The sequence below is a fragment of the Lepidochelys olivacea genome (assembly GCF_965140295.1).
Source record: "Lepidochelys olivacea isolate rLepOli2 genome assembly, chromosome: 2".
Taxonomy (NCBI): domain Eukaryota; kingdom Metazoa; phylum Chordata; order Testudines; family Cheloniidae; genus Lepidochelys; species Lepidochelys olivacea.
The window spans coordinates 147,361,019-147,384,763 of record NC_140412.1 but is presented as its reverse complement, the minus strand read 5'-3'; the positions used below and the strand labels follow the sequence as shown (position 1 = coordinate 147,384,763).

General features: G+C 42.3%; 1 protein-coding gene across 2 annotated transcripts in view; it reads right to left on the bottom strand.

Moving 5' to 3' along the window:
- The window catches only part of NFX1 (nuclear transcription factor, X-box binding 1), a 229,281-nt gene extending 215,356 nt beyond the window's left edge, over positions 1-13,925 (bottom strand). For both annotated transcript variants that reach the window (XM_084619772.1, XM_084619773.1), the window contains exon 1: positions 13,857-13,925. In XM_084619772.1, the coding sequence (XP_084475898.1) occupies positions 13,857-13,881 (25 nt within the window). In that variant the 5' untranslated portion in view covers positions 13,882-13,925. The remainder of the gene's footprint in view (positions 1-13,856) is intronic.
- Positions 13,926-23,745: the final 9,820 nt, after the last annotated feature.

The following is a 23,745-nucleotide window of genomic DNA, read 5'->3' as shown; positions in this document are numbered from 1 at the left end:
ACATGATATACGGAGCTTTTTTGGCGAGACAAAGACCTTTACAGACCAAGCTCATGTGGCCTTACACCACCAAGATCTGAAGATGGTAGTATCTTTCTTAAAGATAACGAACCCATCAAAAAGCACTGCAAGAAACACTATCAAAAGTTTCTAAATTGAGAATAGACTGTGACTGACAACACCATCAACTCCATCATTCAGCACCCAATCCGGGAAACTCTTGCCAACCCACCAACACCTGAAGAGGTCCGCAAAGCAATTAAGCAAATAAAGAACCAAAAAGCATCAGGTCCTGATGGAATACCAGCTGAAGTACAGAATATGAGGAGGAAACACTGACTAACAAGCTTCATTTGCTGCTGCTCAAAATCTGGCACACTAAAGAAATCCCTACTGACTTACGTAATGTAAACATAGTCATCATTTTCAAAACGGGAGATAGGGCCATCTGTGGCAACTATAGAGGCATTGCCCTCCTCTCCATTGTTGGGAAGATTCTTGCTAGAATCTTACTGAATCGCCTGCTCCCTCTTGCAGAGGAAGTACTTCCAGAGTCCCAGTGTGACCTTGGACCATCAAGAGGCATCACCACCATGATTTGCGCAGCCAGGCAGATCCAGGAAAAATGTCAACACCACCAGGAGCTGTATATGGCCTTTATCAATTTGACCAAAGCCTTCAACTCTGTCAACCATGAGGCTCTGTAGAAAATCATGTCAAAGTTTACTCATGTAAAAAGATATCCCCTTCAACAATCCTGTTGTGGGTACAAAGTGGAGAGGAAAAGGGTGGTCAGTGTAACTGGACTAATGGTCACTTACTATACACAGACAGCACACAAACTGCTTTGTGAAGGGCAAAGCACAGCAAGAAAAAAGGCAATTTGAGAGTCAGGGCAAAGATTGATAAATCTGTGCTAGAGTTATTCACATGGATATGAGGACCAGTTCCATGAACGGCAAGGTAGTGTGAGCTCCTATGTATCTGTGGAGGGAAATCATGTATTTCCCCCATAATATGACTGCAAGGTTTGAAAAATTGGTTTCTGAAATGTTTCAGACATCCAACCGAGGATTGTGGAAAGTAAGTCTTAAAATTGGTATCTCTGCTAGATTTCCAAAACTTTACTTTGGGTTTGGCAACTATCAGGATAGGAAATATAGCTCTCTCTCCCTTACTTTCATGTGTCATCCCTTTGTTACCATTATATGCCTAGGACTGTTTTGTAGGCATTAAATTGGAAGAATTTAAATTGTGGCTACTGTATAACTACAATAATCTTCCCTGTTTATCCACCATTTTGAGTCTGTACCTGACATATGGCTCAGCCAAACAACATGTAGACTGACCGAGGCACTTCAATCTTAACTAGGAACAGCAGCTCATGCATCAAAAGGGAGAAAAGAGTTAAGGAAAAAGTCAAGATTTGGAAGCCAAGATGGATTTAAAAAAAACAAAAAGATATCCTTTAGGAATTATTTTGGGGAAGTTCTGTGACCTGCATCATACAGGTCAGACTAGATGATCACAGTGGTCCCTCCTCGTCTTAGAATCTATGAAAGTTTGGAAATTACAGAACAACCAGATTAGAAGTGCTGGGCCTGGCAGCTGTTGATAATGTCAGGAAGGTAGGGAAAACTGAAGGCAGAGCAGAGTGGGAAATGGCAAAGCAAGTACAAAAGGGGATACTTCCACTCCGCTTGCTTACCAAAACACTAATGGCAACATTCGTAACAACTCAGAAAACTCTCTCTGGCCTCAAAGCTTGAAAAAACAGCTCCAATCTGTCCATAGTATAATCAAACCTGCATATCTAGTACAGAAAGTTTTGTCAGTATTCCCCTCCTTCCTGACAAAATCTCAGCTGCCATCTCCACTGCCATGTCTGGATGATGGGATCCCACGAAGATCTCAGCAACACCACTGACACACTGCAGTGCAGCTCTTCATCCCTCTGATCCACCAGTTTAAGAGAGCAGTTATTTTTCTATTTCACACTGCGTAAGTTGCCTCTGTGCTATCTTGTAGCATTTAGGGCAGCTTAGAAGTGCAAGCACTAAGAATTCTGTGTAGATTACTACAGAATAGATACATTTTCAGCCTCAAGCCAGAGCTGCTATTGTCGTAGGCCTTAAGTCTCTAAAGTATCTCTGTGCTGCTCAAGGTAATACGCCTCTCAGCTAATCATATTTTTATATACTAAAGTCTTGAGAGTGACAGTTCAACTGGTCCTGATCCTCCTTATCTCCTCAGATGGCCACCAGCAACCAAACACTGGCTTCAGACTAGCTGGCAGTACACCAGTATGATAGTTTTCTCTGAGTAGCACTACTGATAGTAGCACAAAGTTGGAGAAAAAGGTACATGTCTTCTGGCCTACTAAATCCTTCTGAACTCCACTGCACAAAGCAGTGGTATGACAACTGTCACTACTGGAAGTAAAATGTGTTATAGACGTACTGTGAGTTCAAATTGTAGTTACTACATCAAGTATCTCTAGTGTAGACAAAACCTCTGGCATAGCTGTAAGATGAAACCACAGTACAGAACTTGGGGGGGGACCGGAGAAAAAACAATATGTTTCAGTTCAAGGACAAAGTTTAGTTACCTATGTGAAAAGTAAATGTGCTGCCACATCACGTGGCCCAACACTTCAAGCAAAACAGTTGTGCACGTTTGAGTACCCACACTTAAATGTAATATTGTCAAATAATGTCTTTTTTTTTTAAAATGTAACTTACCACATCTTTTCTGCTTCTTTTACAACTTCTTTCCCTTCCTGGTTTCACTCCACTTTCCTATTTCAGATCATGATTTATCTTTTCTTGAGCAGTTTCCACTATCATTTTTCTTTTCTTCCCACTCTCATCTTTCCCTACTTTGTGTCCTCTACCTCCTCCCTCGTATTTCCTGTCTTTCTTCCTTCCTTCCCTCCCTCCCAGAATCTCCTCCCACCATTCTTATGAACATCTCCTTCTTCGAATCACGCATTTTTCCACCTCACAAACATCCACTCGTATACTGGTGAGCTTTTCAAGCCCTGTCACCTAGATCTAAGCGTACTCCAGCAACATTCAGACTTAATTCACCAACAGTGAACCTCCACTAAATGCCAGAGCTCTGTGTTGAGTAACGATTCCACAGTGACAAGTTATAGATATCATTAAACCTACTACTCAACGTATGACACAAAAGATGGAGGAAGGAAAGATTTACAGGCAATGCACAGGTGATAAGCCAGCCACCATGCTCCCAAGCTGCTGGGACAAAATGAAACTGCTGGGACTTCTGCCAGGGAAATGTCCCTGGACCCTCACCAGGCTCCATCTTTCCATTAGACTCTGGCTAGAAGATGACTGAATTTGAAGCCTCCCTTTGCCTCTCGTCACAAGCTTTGGCTTCTAGAAAGTAGAAGGAATATTCTCTCCCATCCCAGAGCCCACTAGCTGCTACATAGTTGGATTGGGAGTGCCCTGTTTCACCCCTCAGCTTTCCAGTACTGCAAAAGAATGCATTCAACTCAGCCTCTGTTTTTGAGTCCTACTCTCCAGTGAACAGCTTGAATGATTGTACTGTTCAAACTTTACCTAAGCAGCAGCAGGGGGAAATCTATCTGAATTCTGTCAGTTTCACTGATAGGCACAGGTTTTTGAACAGCAGGCAGTGAAATCAGACAACACAACCGTCAGTTATCACCAGTGCGGAAACTTAAGAAAACTAAGCACAGCACCAAAGGGTCTGGAGCTATTTGCATGCAGATTTAGAAATACAGCACTGTATTAGTTCACACTTGGATTACATTTGTAATGTTATCTTTTCAATCTTAAGGGATGGACATTCAATTTATTTTAAAATGAGTACTTTTTACATAGTTTACTATTTTCAGTGGACAATAGAACTTTCCACCCGCGCAGAACAAACATCAGACAGTAACTTTTTTTTGAGATGTGAAACTGTCAATTTTTATAAAGTAAAACAACATGACCAAACTTTTAATACACTGACAACCACATTTTAAATGTTCAATAGCTCATGACCTTACAGGTTTAGAAACTCCTTGGTAGACTAGTACAAAAAGCTTCCAAACCAGTATGCTTTTTACTGATTTTTCAGATTAGATGATGATAATAATAATCCCTTTCAAGCTTGAATCTATGATTCTAGGACAAAGAAAAATAAAAGTTTTCAGCAGCTGGGTTTTTCATAAGGTAATCAGAAATAATAAATATTTTTTAATGTAGTTGCAGTTCCTCCCCATCAAACCTTATAAAGGAGACACAGGTAAGAATTAACCTTCAACTACAATTCATAAAACAAGACAAATCGTATTTTGTATCTTTATAAAAATCACACCCATCCCCAATTCCAAACTACAAATTGAAAATTTTGAATTAAACTTCAAGCTTTAAAATTTTAATATATAATGTTCACAACATATCATACTCTATTGTTAATTGCTTTTATTATTAAAAGTTATAGTACCCCTTATAATAAAAAAATTACATTTAATTAAAAGGAAAAGAAGTGCCATTTTTAATTTAATTGTGATACTAATCAAAGTATATACTCATTCATAAACCAAATTTTTTTTTAGTAAAAAAGGGAAGCATCAGAGAAGGGGGTCGGCTAATGAACAGGTATAGAGAGGGAGAGGTGGGACACACCCCTTCCCCCCAACAGAAGGGGCAAGGAGAGGCAGCACAGCCAGCAAAGGCAGAAGGGAGGAGGCGGGGCCAGAGTCTCTCTGCTTCTGGCAACGATGCTCTCCCCCCAGCTTCCGAAGCAGCTGCAGCTCTGGGGCTGGCAGAGTGCGGCCGCATCGCCCAGCCCAGCCCGCCAAAGCAGGCTGCAGCTGCGCCACCCAGTCTATGAGAGCAGCTCCAGCCAGGCCAGAGACATTCTTCCCTGGCCCGCCCCAGCTAAGGTGGGAAGGGATGGGATGGGGAGACTGTGGGGGTCCCGGACTAGGGGTGGGGTCGTGTGGGGGGTGGTCACAGGGGTTACTCCCCGACCCCCAGCTTCTCTCCCTCCGCCCCCCAAAATTTCCCCACCAGTTGCTGTCCCAGCCCATCAGGGTAAGCCGTCGGTGGGCTGGGACACTTTGTTTACTTAGGCTTACCTCCATGCCTGCAGATGCTCGGGGTAAACAAACAGTCTCGGCCCACCAGCGGCTTATCCTGATGGCCCAGGAGCCAAAGTTTGCCAATCCCTGAATTATAGGGTCGGCTTATAAATGGGTCATAAAAATTTTCCATTTTTACTTATCCATCTTGGGGGGAGGGGGGCGGTGTCAGCTTATAAACAAACCTGCTTATGATCGAGTATATATGGTAATTGAGACAAAGTCATCAGGCCAGGTGTGAAAATGCAGAGTTTCTTCCCTACAGCAAGGAGTTATGTTTTATCTTAGTTGTTCATAATGCAAAATTCCTAATGGGAAAATTTTATTCAGCTTGTAGATTTTAAAAGATTGGATAAAATATTTTTGTATATAAACTTCCCTAGAAAAAGGTTTATTTTCCCTGATTTTCATATCTGTACTGCCTGCAAAGTATCCCACATATGAAGAAATATTCAGTTATGTGTTTTACTTTCTATATTTGCAGTAACATACTTGCAGAAAGTACATTCTCCCCATAGAATGATGTTGTTTTGGAATTTTTGTTTTTGCTGATACTCCTTTTGATACTGTTTGGAAGGAAAACTGCTAACTCATTTTGTAAGTTAAAACACAAGTGTAATAAGGAAATGTTCAATATATACATATTAAACAGAAAACAAAAGTTATTCCATATTTTGGTTGACGTTAAGGCTATGGTGTGATTTTTGTGATGATATAATACAAGAAAAAAACAGTTGAAGTTCAATCCCTAATTTTGTGTTTCCTGAATCTTAAAGTTTGATGGAGATAAACCACAACTCAAGTTAAACAACCTTTTGTTTCTGAATTTTCTTAAATTTTTAAGTAGAAAAAAGTATTATTCAAATAGAACACAAAACACATATTCCTTTATCTGCAGGGTATATTTTATTATTAGAATCATTTTGTAGGTCACTGCTTTGTAGTACCTAAAGTTCACAAAAGAGAGCATTACTCACCTTGTGTAATAACTCTGGTTCTTCTAGATGTGTGTTCCTAAGGGTTCGCCACACTAAGTGTATTCACGCCCTACACCTCAGAACAAAGATTTTAGATAGCAATGTTTGTTCAACCTGAAGATGTTCTCTCCCAGTCTTGTGCCCTGCATCAGGGCTACATAACGCCACATGGGCAAACCATCCTCAGTTCCTTCTTTACTGCAGAGCTCATTGGTAAGAACTAGAAAGCAGAGGGGAGGAGGGCAGGTAGTGGAGCACAAACAGAGACACGTATCTAAGAACCACAGTTACTGACAAGGTAAGTAACCCTCTCTTCTTCAAGTAAAGTCCCTAGGGCCACTCCACTCTAGGTGACTCTGTACCCCTAATGGAGTGGTGGAGCTTCAGTCGAGTCTAGTATTGAGGATAAGACAGTGTAGCCAAATATGGCATTGGATGCGGAGTTATGGGTGACTGCACAATGTTCAGCAAATATATGAGCAGATGTCCAAGTCACTGCTCTGCATATTTTTGTGACCAGAATGTTCTTGACGAAGGCTATGGAAGTGGAGAGAGATCTCGTGGAGTGAATTTGAAGTCCAGAAAAAGAATGAAGGTCATGAGCGAGGTAGCAATAGGTAATGCAATCCGATATCCACCTAGAGAGTCTTTGTTTAGAGATTGAGGATCCCTTAGATCTGTCTGCAATGGGAAGAAATAGTCTAGGAGATTTCCTGAAGGTCTTAGTTCTACCCAAATAGAAAGCTAGGGCTCTCCTGACATCCAGTGTCGCCTCCCTTTTGTTCCAGTGCAGTTTTGGAAAAAAAAAAAGCTGGGAGGTGGATAAACTGGTTTATATAGAAATCTGAAATCAGTAGGAACTTGGGGTGTGGTTATAATGTAACCTTATATTTGAAAAAGATTGTAAATAGGGGTATGCCACTAGAGCCCCTCTCTTTCCTGCTCTCCAAGCAGACATAATGGCCACTAGGAATGCAGATTTCATAGAGAGGTGTACAAGAAAGCCTGTGGCCATGGGTTCGAAGTGAGGCCGCATAAAGCACCTAAGCACAAGTGTGAGATGCTATGCCACAGTGGGACATCTGATTTGTGGGAAGAGGTTACTCACACCCTTCAGAAATCTTATTGTAGGATAGGCGAACACAAAATAACCATCTATCTTATGATGAAAGGCGGTGATGGCTGCAAGATGCACTTTTATGCAGCTTAGAGATAATTCTGACATTTTTAGTTGTAGGCTGTAATGTAGCACAAGTGTAGTGGAGAGGATATAGGAGTAATGTGCCTCAAGTCACACGAGAGCTGGAATCTCTTCTTCTTTTGAATATATGTGTGATGAGTAGTTTCCTGCTATGTAACAGCACAATCTTTATATCCTCAGAGCAGGTCATTTCCAAGATTTAAAACCATTGAGGAGCCATGCCTTGGGTCGGAGAACCTGTATATTGGATGGATCCGGCCAGCATCCTGAAAGAGGAGATGAGGAACAAACTGGAGAGTGATTGGCGGACAAATGTTTGTCTTGCCCAGATGAGAGCTATAAGTGCTCTTTCTTCTTATCTTAAACAGGACCTTGGATATCAGAGGAACTGGCAGAAAGTCACAGAAGAGACTTGTGCTCCATTGTAGGAGAAAGGCATCTCTGAGAGAGTGATGACCCAAGCTAGCCCTGGCGCAGAACTGGAAGCACTCCTTTTTCTTGGTTGTGGTGAATAAATCTATCTTTGGGACTCCCCATCATAGAAATATGCTGTGGAAAATGGAGGGTCTATTTCCCATTCATGAGCCTGAGAAAAATTCCCTTGGAGAGCATCCACTGTAGCGTTCTGTATGCCTGGGAGGTAAGCTGCTGAGATGTTGATGCGGTGGCAAATGCACCAATTCCAGAGTTTCACTGCCTTGCCACACAGGAAAGGTGATCTTGCTCCTCCCTCACAGTTTATGTGAAACCTATCTATCTCTATATGCTTGCCCCTGATGAGCGGCAAGAAACATGAGCAGGCATTAGTAAGTTGACATGTAGTGTGAATTTGAGAGGGGAACATTTGCCTTGAATAGCGTGGGTGTCCATGTGGGCTTCCCATCCAAATAGGGATGCATCTGTTGTCAGTATTAATGTTGGGGGTGGTTGAGTGAAGGGAACCCCTGCACAGATACTGTGAGGGTTTTTCCACAAGTCAAGGGAGTTTTTCCACAGATGGGGGCATCAACAGAAGTTTGTTTCAGCTGTGTTTGCTTGGTACGTATGCTGTTCTGAGCCATCCTTGAAGGCAGTTCATGTGAAGTCTTGAATGATTTATTACAAAGGTGCCTGCTGACATATGTCCCAGTAGATGAAGACTGTTTCTGGCAGAGGTCTTATGGCTGGCCTGGATCGTTGAGATTAAGTTGGCTAAGGTGTTGAATCTTTGTGATGGAAGGCAGGCTTTGGCCGCTACCACTTCTAGGTAGGCTCCTATGAATTCCAGATGTTGTCCTGCACTACTGTGGACTTGTGGACATTTACCTATAGTCCCAGCTGAAGGAATAAGTCCATGGTCTTTTTTGTGGCCCTCAAAGTGTCGAAGGAGAGTGCTTAGAGCAGGCAATTGTCTAGATATGAGAATATCATAATCGCTTTTGTGCAAAGGTGTGGGGCTACCACAGAAAGGACCTTTGAGAACACTCTTGGTGCAGATGATAGACCAATGGGAGCATCTTGTATTGAAAGTGGTCGTGCACCAGATCGAACTGTAGAAACTTTCAATGGGATGGATGGATCGCGATATGCATAAGCATCTTATATGTCCAGGGCCAAGAACCAGTCCCCTTGGCCCAGAGATGGGATTATTGTTGCAAGAGTAACCATCTTGAAGCTTTGTATCTTTACAGATCTCTTGAGTGATTTTAGATCCAGAATGGGTCTCCAACCACCGTTCTTTTTCGGTATCAGGAAGAACTTGGCGTAGAAGTCCTTCCCTCTGTGCGAGTGGGAACTGGTTCTACAGACTAGTGTTATACATGGCTAGAAAGGGTTAAACATTCTGCAAAATAAATGACCCTCAAAAGACATGTGGGAAGATAATGTCTGTGTTATTGTGTATTTAGCAGTGTGGATAAAAATAAATGATTTTAAAAATGGGATTTTTTAAAATTTAAATCAGGTTTTTTCCTCAAAAATCAATCTAAAAATAGTTTTAATTAACATACATTATAGTTCAAAAATGTCTCATCATGGAATAGGGATTATAAATTCTAATTCTATAGTATGAGAATATATTCATGTAATGTTTAAGAAAAGTTTTGTAAATGAGTTCCAATAGTTCATGGATTAGGGACCCAATCTTATGGAGTTTCAGGGGCTTCTGAAAAGATTATGTAGGTTAATCTTTCTATCTACCCAATGGGACTCAGTGCTCACTCTGGAAGATACCATCAGAGATGCTCAGTTTTGCAGTTCTCAAACTGTGGATTTGAGTCTCCAGAGATAACATGCTTGTTAACAGCAAAAATGTTTTAAAAATAAATAAATACATACATACATAGAGGAGAGAAACAACAACGTTATTGTCCCTCTGCAAATTTGTGTACACAGAGTCAATCCCTTACCTCTCTCTAAAAGTGCAAAGTTTCAAAAAGTTCAATGAATAGAAGATTGTTTGGGGCTGAACAGATCTGGACAAGAAGTCTGGAGATAAATGTGAGAAGGGAGTAGGCACTAGAAACAAAAGTGAAACTGTTTGAACAGCATATTTCAGGAGTCTTGAGGTCTTTTCTGAGTGTAGCCTTCATTGATCTGAGATCTACCATACCATTCTCTAACTAGAAGGGAAAACCTATAATAGCAGCAGGCTGTAAAGACGACCCAGTTTGGGAGTATTTTAATGAAGTTCCTCTGCTATGGGTAAAAACAGGCATGTGTGCAAAATGAAAACAGCGCAGCAAAGAGATGCAAGGCCTAGTTGCCCGAGTGAAACAACATCATGAGAAGTGTACCTTCACAGGAGGCAGCTGAGTTGGAAAGAAACATGTCTGAACATGCAGGATCTTCAGGTTTGTAAACTTTTTTATTTCATACTTCTTTCTCAAGGATTGCCTGTCTTCCTTCTAGACTATTCCTGAATTCTCATGTTTGAGCAAAAAATATAGTTGTTACTCTATGGTACTATCATTTTAGCTACAGTTGTGATAAAAAAAAGCTGAAATACGCAGATCTTCCTTTTACAATTTCACCTTTAAAGCAGTACTGAGTGTCAGCGAATACAATGAGTAATACCAAATGAGCAGTATGGTAATAATAATTAAATAACTACATTAACTTATTTTGTTTAGGAGAATCCATCCTCAACATACAGGATTCTGAAGACTATCCACCTTCACGATCACCGTAATTTTATATAGGTTTCAGAGTAGCAACTGTGTTAGTCTGTATTCACAAAAAGGAGTACTAGTGGCACCTTAGAGACTAACCAATTTATTTGAGCATAAGCTGTAGCTCACGAAAGCTTATGCTCAAATAAACTGGTTAGTCTCTAAGGTGTCACTAGTACTCCTTATTTTATATAGTTTCAGAGTTATCTGCCAATGATAGTGTTTCAGTCACATTATGTATGTCACATAGCTACAGTATATCACCTGTAGCAAAAAGAATAAAAAAATCTCCATGATCCAGAAACAACCATAGATAAATTTGTGATAAGAACCAGCAGATTACAAAAAGAGGTAACTGGGTAGTAATTTCAGGTTTCAAAATTCTGAACATAATAATTCATTACCATAACAAATTCATGTATTTGTTTGCAGACAGAGCTAGCAGAACCTGATGACCTTCTACAGTCACTAGGACCTCTTCCCCAGAGGAGCATAGGAGAAGTTAAAAAAATTATTTAACAAAAAAACTAACTAAAAGCCATCTCCAATCATACCAAATTACAAGAGCTTTTGACCACCCCCAATCAGGTTTCAGACCAACACAACACTGGAACAATATCAGTTGTACTAGCTAATCCCTTTGTTCACTGACAGGAAGAGGACAGGAGTTATCATATGATATTGAACAAAAACGGCCCCAGGACCAACCCTTGGGGCACTCCGCTTGATACCGGTTGTCAAGTAGACATGGAGCCATTGATCACTACCCGTTGAGCCTGACAATCTAGCCAGCTTTCTGTCCAGTTTATAGTCCAGCTTAAAGATTTTAATATTTTGAGCTTTACCTCCATCACCAGAGTCTTTCATTTTTTATGACCGTAGGACACCAACCTAACTACTTACGTGCAACATAATATTAAAAACATAAAGGGAGAGAAATAACAACTAATATTTTCAGAACATACAATATAACTCTTCCATAGAAAGCTTAAAAATAACACCTAACATGAAATAAAATAAACTCACCCCACACATCCATAGGTTGCAAGACCAGAAGGAACCATTGTAATCATCTAGTCTAACCTCCGGTATAACATAGGCAACAGAATGTCGATAAAATTCCTAGAGCATATCTTTTAGAAAAGCATCCAATCTTTATTTAAAAGTTGTCAGTGAAGGAGAATCAACACTAACCATTGTAACAATTCCCCTCACTGTTAAAAATATACATCTTATTTCCAGTCTGAAGTTGTCTAGCTTCAACTTCAGCCATTGGATTTTGTTACACCCGTCTCTACCACATCGAAAAGCCCAAGCTGCAAAGCAGTACTCCTGAGGGAATTTTGCACCAAAAAATCAAAAATTATGCACACCATATTTTAAAATTCTGCAAATTTTATATGTCAATAAATAAATGTGGCTTCAGCATGGCAGTGGGGAGCATAGGCCACTGGCTATATTTAGGTGGGAGAACACCAGAAGCCCCAGGGTACAGGGACTTGGCAGTGAGCCTGCCCCAGAAACACCCTGGGCCTGCCCCAGAAGTGGTTGGGCTGGCTCAGCCCAGCAGGATCCAAGTGCAGAGGGGCTTAGTGTGGGGGGATACAGATGTGGGGTGAGAGATTTCTGTGTGGGGCAATCTGAGTGCAGGCAGCTCAGTGGGAGATCTGGATGTACAGGGGCTCGTTGGGGGATTCTGGGTGCAGGAGCAATGGGATGCTCCATGGGATCCAGATGAAGGTGGTTGGGGCTTAGCCGGGGGGGGCCACGCGGGAGGGGAAGGTGGCGGGTGGCTGGATGTGGGGAGATGGGGCCCAGTAGGGGGTCCAGGTGCTGGGGGAGTAGGGCTTGAAGGGGTGGGGGTCCTGGTGCAGCCGCTTGGGGATGAGTGGGATGGGGGGTCTGGGCTCATTGGAGGGGTCCAAGTGTAGGGCTTGTCACGGTAAGGGTTCGATGGGCCTGCTGAAGGAGGGAGCCCCAGCTGTTGCCTAGGAGATGCCACATGCTGGGCTCCCGCTTCCCTGTGCAATTCTCCTATCCTCTTTCCTTCTCCATTCCCCTCCCCCATTCCACCCCTCCCCATCCCTTCCCTTTACCCCCTCACCCCCCTTACCCAGCCGCACCACCCACACTCACGGTTGCACTGAAAACAGGAAGGCTCCCAGGATGCAAAAGGGGAGCACCACTGGCACTAGGACCTAAGAGGTGGCGTTCAGCTGCAGAGTCAGCAGCAGCCTCTTTCAGCTTAGCAGTTCTATGCTTGCAGAAATGAGGGGGGGCAGTGGCATGTAACCCCATGCCTCGCCTCTGTTGGGGGAGCAACCCCTGAAAAAAACCTGCACCCATGGTTGTTCCCTCCCCCCCCAGCACGGGTTCCCTTTGCTTCCCTATTGTTTTCTGCAGGGAAGCACAGGAATTTGGGGGAGGAGGTTGTACATTTTCTGCAGGCATGCAGAATCCCCCTAGGAATAAAAGTGGAGAGCTAGGCCCAGTCCCATGGGTCAGGATCTCCTGCTGTGTGGTAAGGATGAGTCAGTCTCCTTCTGCAATACAACCCCCGCCCCCCAACCTCTGCCCCACCCCCCAGGGCCTGCTCCTTCCACCCACCACCTCACACACATACACTCCCTCATATAGATAAAATTCCCAGATAATAAAACAAATATTTAAAAATGAATTTTAGTGGCCTCCACTAATACCTCACTACTTACTAGATTAGAAACAAACGTTTATCCCATCACGAAGAGGGACTGTCTTATGCACCAAGGTTGCTGTAAGAATAAGGACATCTGAAGATTCCAGACTTTGAAATACTCAGTTTTATAATTGTGTTCCTAAACTTTTGCATTTGTTTGTCTTTGCTTATGTTACATGGTGAAATCATACTTTGTGCCCACCGATAAGATTTTGCAATACAGCAAAATTACAGTTAATTCAACTTTGAAAAAACTCACTTTTCCCTCAACTTGACTACAATTTTTTATTAGGAAAAAAATTGCTGGCAGGAGCTGTGAAGCGAGCTCAGAGGCGTAGAAATTGCTCTAGGAGACCAAATCACTGATCCCCTAATGCTTTCCCAGGAACATTTCTCTCCCGGCGCCGGGGCGCAAGGCCCGGTGGGGGAGAAGAGCCCTGCCAGGAGCAGGCTGCTGCTCGCACAGACCTGGGGAGGCGGCTTCGCTGGTGCCCGCGCGGACAAACCACCCCTGCCATGAGCTCGCGCAGCGCACAGGGCCGCGTGCCGGCCAATCTGGGTTCCCGCGCCGCCGGCGGGGCTGGTTCTGCCCCCAGACCCCGCAACGGGCAGGCTCGACAGACAGACAGGCAGGCAGGTCCCCGAGCCGAAGTCCCGTCCCCAGCCCTTCCCCGGGGAGCGCCGTCACAGCCAAGACCCGCGTAAGCCCTACCTGAGCCCGTCCGCGCCTCCGCCATGCCGGCCCCGCGCACGCGCCTAACCAAACGCCGTCCCACTCCCGGCCAAGGGAACTCTCGGCGCCACGTAGGCCACACCCACAACCCGGGGAGGAGGCAGGGCCAAGAGCGCGCGGCAGGGGCCTGGCCTGGCGTAGCTCTGAGACGGGAGCGCGCTGCCCTGGAGCCAGTTGTAGCGTAGGAAACGTGCTAACTGTAGCAGTTACTGATACGTAATGGATTGTAAGAAACTGCTATGGTAAAAAAAACTGCTATCTGATAGCAGTTTGTCCCCTGCACTCTTTTGTTGTCCCCTGCACTCATGTCAGGACAAAGTTATCTAGACCATCCCTGACACGTGTTTGTCCAACCTGCTCTTAAAAATCTCCACTGATGGAGATTCCGTTCCCTAGGCAATTTATTCCAGTGCTTAACCACCCTGACAGGAAGTTTTTCTTAAACCTCCCTTGCTGCAATTTAAGCCCATTGCTTCTTGTCCTATTCTCAGAGGTTAAAGGGAACAATTCTTTTCCCTCTTCCTTGTGACAACCTTTTATGTACTTGAAAATGGTTATTATGTTTCAGTCTTCCCTCATAAGGTCTAGAAAACTTGACCTTTAATCATTTTTATTGCTCTTCTCTGGACTTTCGCCAGTTTCTCCACATCTTTCCTGAAATGTGGTGCCCAGAACTGAAAACAATACTCCAGCTAAGGCCTAATCATGGCTTGCTTAGGACACTCCTGCTAATACAGCCCAGAATGACATTCCCTTTATTTGCAGCAGAATTACACTGTTGACTCATATTTAGCTTGTGGTCCACTATGACCCCCAGATCGCTTTCCACAGTACTCCTTCCTAGGAAATCATTTCCTATTTTGTATGTGTGCAACTGATTGTTCCTTCCTAAATGGAGTACTTTGCATTTGTCCTTATTGAATTCCATCTTATTAACTTCAGACCATTTCTCCAGTTTGTCCAGATCATTTTGAATTTTAACCCTATCCTCCAAAGCACTTGCAATCCCTCTCAGCTTGGTATCGCTGCAAACTTTATAAGTGTACTCTCTATGCATTATCTAAATAATTGATGAAGATATTGAACAGAAACATATCCAGAACTGATCCCTGCAGGACCCCACTCGTTATGCCCTTCCAGCATGACTGTGAACCACTGATAACTACTCTCTGGGAATGGTTTTCCAACCAGTTTTGCACCCACCTTATTGTAGCTCCATCTAGGTTGCGTTTCCCTAGTTTATGAGAAGGTCATGCCACACAATTTTATGCACATCGACCACTTCCCACTCATCCACAAGGCTTGTTACCCTGTCAAAGAAAGCTATCAGGTTGGTCTGACACAATTTGTTATTGACAAATCCACGCTGACTGTTACTTATCACCTTATTTTCTTTTAGATGTTTGCAAACTGATTGCTTAATTATTTGCTCCACTATCTTTCTGGGTACATAAGTTAAACTGACTGGTCTGTAATTCCCTTGGTTGTCCTTATTTCCTTTTCTATAGATTGGCACTTTAAAAAGTCATGGAAGACGGGAGAGATTTCAGGATACTAGAAAAGGGCAACTAAAGATAATTGCTAATGGTTTAGCTATCTCTTCAGTCAGCTCCTTGAGTATTCTAGGATGCATTTCATCAGGCCCTGGTGACTTGAAGACATCTAATTTGTCTAAGTAATTTTTAACTTGTTCTTTTCCTATTTTTGCCTCTCATCCTACCTCATTTTCATTGGCATTCACTATGTTAGACGTCCAATCACCATCAACCTTCTTGGTGAAAACTGATGCAAAGAAGTAATTAAGCACCTCTTCCATTTCCACATTTTCTGTTATTGTTTTTCCCCCTTGTTGAGTAATGGGCCTACCCTGTTCTTGGTCTTCCTCTTGCTTCTAATGTATTTGTAGAATGTTTTCTTGTTACCCTTTATGTCTCTAGCTAGTTTGATCTTGTTTTGTGCCTTGGCCTTTCTAATTTTGTCCCTACATACTTGTGTTATTTGTTTATATTCATCCTTTGTAATTTGACATAGTTTCCACTTTTTGTAGGACTCTTTCTTGATTTTTAGATCATTGAAGATCTCCTGGTTAAGCTGTAGTAGTAGGATTTTATGTTTGTATTTTGTATAATTTAGAATGAAGGATAAAAAATAATAATGTAGCCTGTATTAAATATATTGATGTATGATTTGACCGTATCCTGCCAGCCACCCTTTTTGAATAGCAGAAAGGAGTGGCCTAATGGGCCATTGGTACAGATGCATCAGCCAGAATCTGTGTCTGGACTGATTTCAAGGCAGTAACAAACCTTTCAGGGTCACCACTTTGTTGTAGGTTTAGCATTTTAAAATAAGTAAAAGAATGCAATGATTGTTTTTCTTTTGCATTGCAACTTGATGTTCCCGTTCAAAATGTTCTGTGTAAATCAATTCTGTTTTGGGTGTGAATGAGAATGTGTGTGTTAAGAGAGAAGTGTGAAAGCCATCACTGAACCAGATGTTCATAGAATCATATCATAGAATGTCAGGGTTGGAAGGGACCTCAGGAGGTCATCTTGTCCAACCCCCTGCTCAAAGCAGGACCAATTTTTGTCCCAGATCCCTAAATGGCCCCCTCAAGGATTGAACTTACAACCCTGGGTTTAGCAGGCCAAACCACTGAGCTATCCCTCCCCTCTAGGGAGGAACCAAAGACAGAGGCAAGGGCACCAGGCGGTTGCAACACGCCCCTATTGAAATGTCGGAGAAGGGCAGATTTACAACTCTAAAGATGAGACAGGCACCTATCGATGGGGACAAGATAGCTGTAATCAAAACCAGCATGGGGTAACTCCCTGAGAAACTTGATGAAAGAACAAGATAAAAGATTAGAAGAACAATTTAAGAAAACAAGCACTTGTCAAACGGCGATTGATTACAGCATGATGGTGCAAAACTCATTGGTCCCAATGAAGGAAAATTACTATATAAACAGGGTGCCTTGCCATGAAACTTTGGATTTGTCTTGCCAAGACTTCCCTGGAGCATCATGTCATGACCGACAGAACCCTGCTCCTCCCTACCCATGCTCAACATAGCTGGCCGCTAGATTGATCCAGACTCTGGACTGGTAACTATAACACTGATTGGCTGGACAGTGTGTGTGTGTGTTTGAGTGTGATTAAATGCATATGCTAATTGTTGTCTTTCCAATAAATGTGGCATATTGCCTTTCCCCCTGAAAAATATTCCATTTGCTTCTTATAAGCATAACAAAGCCAGGGTGGTTTCTTGCCATACTTCCTATCTTTCCTATGCAGTGATATAGTTTGTCTTTGAAAAACTGCCAACAGTCTTCAATTGTTTTTTCCCTTAGACTTGCTTCCCATGGGATCTTACCTAAGTTTGCTAAAGTCTGTCTTCTTGAAATCCATTGTTTTTATTTTGCTGTTCTCCCTCCTACCATTCCCTAGAATCACAAACTCTATCATTTCATGATCACTTCCACCAAAGCTGACTTCCTCTTTCAAATTCTTAATCAGTTCCTTCCTATTTGTCAAAATCAAATCTAGAACGGCCTCTCCCCTAGTAGCTTTCTCCACCTTCTGAAATAAAAAAATGTCTCCAATACATTCCAAGAACTTGTTGGATAATCTGTTCCCTGCTGTGTTATTTTCCCAACAGATGTCTGGGTAGTTGAAGTCCCCCAACATCACCAAGAACATAAGGCTGTTCTTATTTGCTGACTTGTCCTAATTTGCTAAAAGCTGCTATCTGGTGTAGTTAATTCCTACAGACAGCAGTTTCTTACACTGTTGGGTGTGTGAAACTGCTATCTGTAGGAATTAGCTACATCAGATATCAGAGTGGAAGCCATGTTAGTCTGTATCAGCAAAACAAGCAAACAAACAAACAAACAAAAAAACGAGGAGTACTTGTTGCCATACAGTCTAGTTTGCAAATTAATTCCAATTCTGCAGTTTCTTGTTGGAGTCTGTTTTTGAAGTTTTTTTGTTGGAGAATTGCGACCAAGGATAGGTTCCTGAGTTAGTAAAGAAACAGATTGACAGAGCCAGAAGAATGCCCAGAAGTCAGCTACTCCAGGACAGGCCCATCAAAGAAAGTAACAGAATGCCACTAGCTGTCACCTTCAGCCCCCAACTTAAACCTCTCCAGCGCATCATCAAGGATCTACAACCTATCCTGAAGGACAATCCCTCACTCTCACAGATATTGGGAGACAGGCCAGTCCTCACTTACAGACAGCCCCCCAACCTGAAGCAAATACTTACCAGCAACCACACACCACATAACAAAAACACTAAACCAGGAACCTATCCTTGTAACAAAGCCCATTGCCAACTCTGTCCACATGTCTATTCAAGGGACACCATCATAGGACCTAATCATATCAGCTACACCAAAAGAGGCTCGTTCACCTGCACATCTACCAATGTGCCAACAATGCACCTCTGCCATGTATATTTGGCCAAACCAGACAATCTCTTCGCAAAAGAATAAATGGACACAAATCAGACATCAAGAATTATAACATTCAAAAATCAGTCAGATTTTTCAACACTTCAACCTCCCTGGTCATAGAATCATAGAATATCAGGGTTGGAAGGGACCTCAGGAGGTCATCTAGTCCAACCCCCTGCTCAAAGCAGGACCAATCCCCAGCTAAATAATTGTTGGTTACTCAATTTTAGACCTAAAAGTTGCAATTCTCCAACAAAAAAACTTCAAAAGCAGACTCCAACGAGTCTCCAACTGCAGAATTGGAATTAATTTGCAAAGTGGACACCATTAAATTAGACTTGAATAAAGACTGGGAGTGGATGGGTCATTACACAAAGTAAAAACTATTTCCCCATGCTAATTTTTCCCCCTACTGTTACTCAAACCTTCTTGTCAACTGGTTGAAATGGGCCATCTTGATTACCACTACAAAAGGGTTTTTTCTCCTGGTGATAATAGCCCACCTTACTTAATTGGTCTCATTACAGCTGGTATGGCAACACCCATTTTTTCATGTTCTCTCTCTATATCTATATCTTCCTACTGTATTTTCCACTGCATGCATCCGATGAAGTGGGTTTTAGTCCACAAAAGCTTATACCCAAATATATGTGTTAGTCTCTAAGGTGCCACAAGTACTCCTCGTTTTTTTTTCTACATCAGATAGCAGTTTTTAGCAAAGTAGGAACTGTTGCTGCTACAGGTAGCACATTCCTACAGATAGCGGTTTCACACACCTTATAGTGTAAGAAACTAATATCTGTTGGAATGTGCTACCTGTAGCAGTGCTCTCTGACGTAGCTAATTCCTACAGATATCAGTCTCATGCACCTTATATCTGTAGGAATTTGCTACCTGTTGCCTGGAGAGGTAGTGAATTGTTACCATTAGCAGTTACTGATACATATGGTTGTTCTTATGTGCTGACTTGTCCTAATATGCTAAAACTTGACAGTGGTGTGGGATGGAAGCATAAAGTGTTCAGCTTCTAAACAACCCTGCCTAGATTCATTGTAGTGGAACCTGGGACATGTGGAGGATAATTTAAACTCTTAATTTCCTTAGCGTTCGCAGTCTCTGACCATTAGAGTTCATGAACTCAGCAGGCAGGCACAGGCAGCAATGCACTTGTCCTGTTGCCTTGACTGAGAGAGGTTTCTGATCAAAGCAAATGTGGATTCCAGCAAGCTCCTGGGTTAATATCTCATTGGAGATGAAAGGGCTTGTTCAGAAAGAGATTTTGAAGTCTGTAAGGTAAAGATGAGCCAGATGGGTTTGTCTTCATGAAGCTATATTTTATTCTCTGGGGGCTGGATAGAAAGGAAAGGAAAGAGAAGTATTTTGGATTTCCTATTTCCCTTACTGAGGACCATCTATGGTCACCTGGAATTTTTCCTGGCAGAAGCAGTTCCTATCCATATCTTACAGGGTCAAAATATGGCTGCCATCACACAGAAGCATTAGTGGTGGTGAAGGTGAGAAGAGGGCCAAAAAGTCCTTTCCCTTCCCCAAACACTCCCATGCATGTGGAAGCCCTAATGTTGCTGCTGCCTAAATACCCTGATGGCAAACGGGTAGGGGCAGAAGGCACTGCCAGCTGTACTGAGCACCCCAGAGGAGCCATGCACTGTGTGGAGTGTATGCTGCTACATATATCCTGTACTGGTGAGGGCAACCCTCACTCCACAGTGCTCCTTGTGGCCCCAGGACTTCCCCTGACTTCCACCAGCACAAACACGCTCCTACCACCATTGGTGGAAAATGCACCACCTTCTCTTCCTCCCCGCCATTGCTCAAGCTTTAGAGCCATAACTGAGCCTGCAGCTGGTTAAGTGCTCATGATCTCTATGAAACATGACATAGGTTGATTATAATTGTTGCTACTGAGGATCTCAAACTCAGACAAACCTTAATGGGGAGGCAAAGAGTTCTATTGAAGAACTGACGTGGTGTTTTTGGTGAGGTGAATAGCTCTTTAGAGGTTCATGCTACTCCCGTGAACAAATGAGCCAGTGAAGCAGCCTAGAAAAATAAACAAACATACCCTGCTATTTACATTAGGAGGATAATTGATGCTGAATCCTGTAGTTGACAGAATGTGATATAAACAAGTATCGCACAGTAAAAATATTTCACTGCTGTGTTTTCCACAGAAATTTAGATTAGGGGAGGTGTTCAAAAATACAGGGGGAGGGAGGAGGACTGTTAGGGCAAAGGTGAGCTGTATGGCACCATAGTAAAAACTGAAAAATGTTTCATGACCATTTTATTAGATTTAACTCATGTTTTTAAATCATCACACAAAATAAAGTTGGCTATACAAGCCTACTATGAAGCACTATATCTACATCCTTCTTGGTTTCTTGTTGTAATTTTGCACAACCCTGTTAATGAACTTCTCGAATGCAGTACATTCATTTTTGGTGGCTTCTCATGTGTCAGATACTTCCAGTCCTTCATGATATGCTCATGATCAGGCAGAAGGTGACTTCTTTCAGAACACAAAATTCTATTCAACGAGGAAAAGGAATGCTCAACTGTAGCTGTGGAGACTGGGAATAGAAAGAGATGAATTCCTACCTCTTTCATCACAGGAAACAGCACAAAAATTGGGTTAAACCATTCCTTTTCCTCGTTGAATAGAATTTTGTGTTCTGAAAGAAGTCACCTTCTGCCTGATCATGAGAAGTTGAAATCAAATCTACATTCTCAGAAGTTGAAATCAAATCTACATTCGTGCATCATATGATATTCCACTCTGTGTTCAAATTCTCTATTCTGTCCTGATCACATGGCAGTCCCATTGCTGGTAGTGCCTCACTCCACTCTATTGTCAGTGTTTTATAAGACAGGCATCTGTAAAAGCTACGTAGAGGTTGATGGAATCCAAAAGTTGTTGTTGTAGAGATGTAAAAATCAAGTCAGTGTACTTTATTTTTTTCAGCTGGCTAAACAAACACTTCTTGTCTTTTTCATTTAATATAAGTGCCCTAATTAGTCAACATCTGAACTGAAGTCTTTGCTTCTTCCAGTACATTTTCAATGGCTATCTCTCTGCTTGATCCAAGTGTAGCTTCCATTGCTGAACAGAGATTTACTACTGTTGTTTCAGATGTTTGGATGGCATTGTATAATGACCCCAGTGGTTTCAACAGTAGACTTACAAGGGACAGAATGGCGATTGTGTTCTCTGAACTTAGTAGGAAAAATAGTCCACCAGCCTCACTACTTAGATTCGCCCATCTTGGTAGATACTTTCCAAAGCCAATAATAATGGTTGCAGTAATTTTAAGACAACAGCTAAGGATCACTCATGAGAAAGCCAGTGGATTTTCCCAGGTTGGACTAATTTGAACTTCTGTCTCAATGTATCTTCTATATTTTCCTTTTGGACTCTTGCTGAAAAGGAGTATAATGAAGACATTACATTTATAACTTTTTAAATGCCTTTTGAAGATTCTGTAGCTTGTACTAGTGCTAGCTGGAGTAGATGGCCTCTGCAGTGTATATTGGACAGATTAGAGTTACACTTTTCTCTGAGCAAAGCTTGTACTCCACTATGTCTTCCAGAGAAGTTTGCAGCTCCATCAAATGCACAGGTAGCCATCTGTCTGGGGTTCAAATGACAATAATTTAACTCTTCTAAGATGTGGGTTGTCAGAGATGCAGCCGATGTGTCTTCTATAACCTGAACATCTAGAAATTCATCTACTGACCTATCACTGATATCAAGATAACATAGGCAGTGACTTAATACTTGACACCCATTTGCATCGGTGCATTCATCAGCCATGTATGCACATTTTCTGAATGTGGTGAGAGAGTTCTTCACTTTTTCAACTGCTGAGTCTTTCACTGTTACACTGCATGCTTCTAACCAGTCAGTTGAGTTTCTTGCAGAAAGAAAGTGAGCATTTGCTGGTCTTGGTAGGAACCAGTGTCCAACTTCCAGATTATATATCCTCATATCTTGAATACAGTGTGTAGTCCTGGTCGTCCCATCTCAAAAAAGATATATTGGAGTTGGAAAGGGTACAGAGAAGGGCAACTAAAATGATTAGGCATATGGAACAGCTTCCATATGAGGAGAGATTAAAAAGACTGGAGGACTTTCCGGCTTGGAAAAGAGACTATTAAGGGGGGGTATATAAAATCTTGACTGGTGTGGAGAAAGTGAAAAGCTCCCTCACATAACACAAGAACTAGGGGTCACCCAATGACATTAATAGGCAGTAGGTTTAAAACAAACAAAAGGAAGTTCTTCTTCAGACAACATACAGTCAACCTGTGGAACTTTTTGCCAGGGGCTGTTGTGAAGGCCAAAACTAGAACAGGATTCAAAAAAAGAACTAGATAAGTTCATGGAGGATATATCCATCAATGGCTATTAGCCAGGATGGGCAGGGATGCAATGCCATGCTCTTAAAACCTCTGTTTGCCCGAAGCTGGGAGTGAACAACAGGGGATGGATCACTCAATTATTGCCCTGTTCTGTTAATTCCCTTTGAAGCACCTGGCATTGGCCACTGTCAGAAGACAGAGTACTGGGTTAGATGGACCATTGGTCTGACCCAATATGGCCGTTCTTATGCTCTTATGTAAAAATTAATTATAATATAATAAAAATGTTTAGTACAGAAACTCCCAAAACACCAGCCAAAATTGATCACTTGGGCAACACAGCTCTGTCTGCTGGATACCTAGGCGGAGTAGGTGAGTTCATGTAAATACAATCTGGTCCTGAAGCCCTCCCCCTAGCCCCAGCTCATCACTAGCTGTCAGGGGAGAGCTCATTCAGACCTTGCTTACAAATCATAATTTTAAATTATAAGGTTGGCCAACATTGCTGAAATGAATGCACCAACATTGTCAGAAAAAACAATAGCTGTGTGAGGAAGCTAGTCTTTGTTCATACTTTTCAAACCTATTATACTTTTTTAGGTACAAGTATTTTATCATACATTGTCTATGCTTTTAAATTGTGTATTAATGTTTCACTTTCAAGTCAAATTTCCAACCAATGACAAAATTGGCAACACTGTTGTAACTAGTTGACCACTGGGGGGGTGCTGGGGATATTTGGGGTGGGATGGGGTGTACAGCCTCCTGGGGAGGTGTAGGGAAGGCCCAGTTTCACTGAATTAAGTCTCCTGCTGCAGCACCTCATTAGGTTACATCAAAGAGAAGCTGCAGTGACTAGGGATTTGGATGCCTGTGCCTTTAAGAAAAGTCATTGGAATACCTGTGCCTTTAAGAATCCAGCCCTGGGAAGCCCATGCTGAGAGGTACTGTCTGTGGGAGAGGAAATAAAAAATTCCCTCTGCTCCCCCCACCCTATTTTTTGCCAAACAGTGGTGTCTCAGTCCACTGG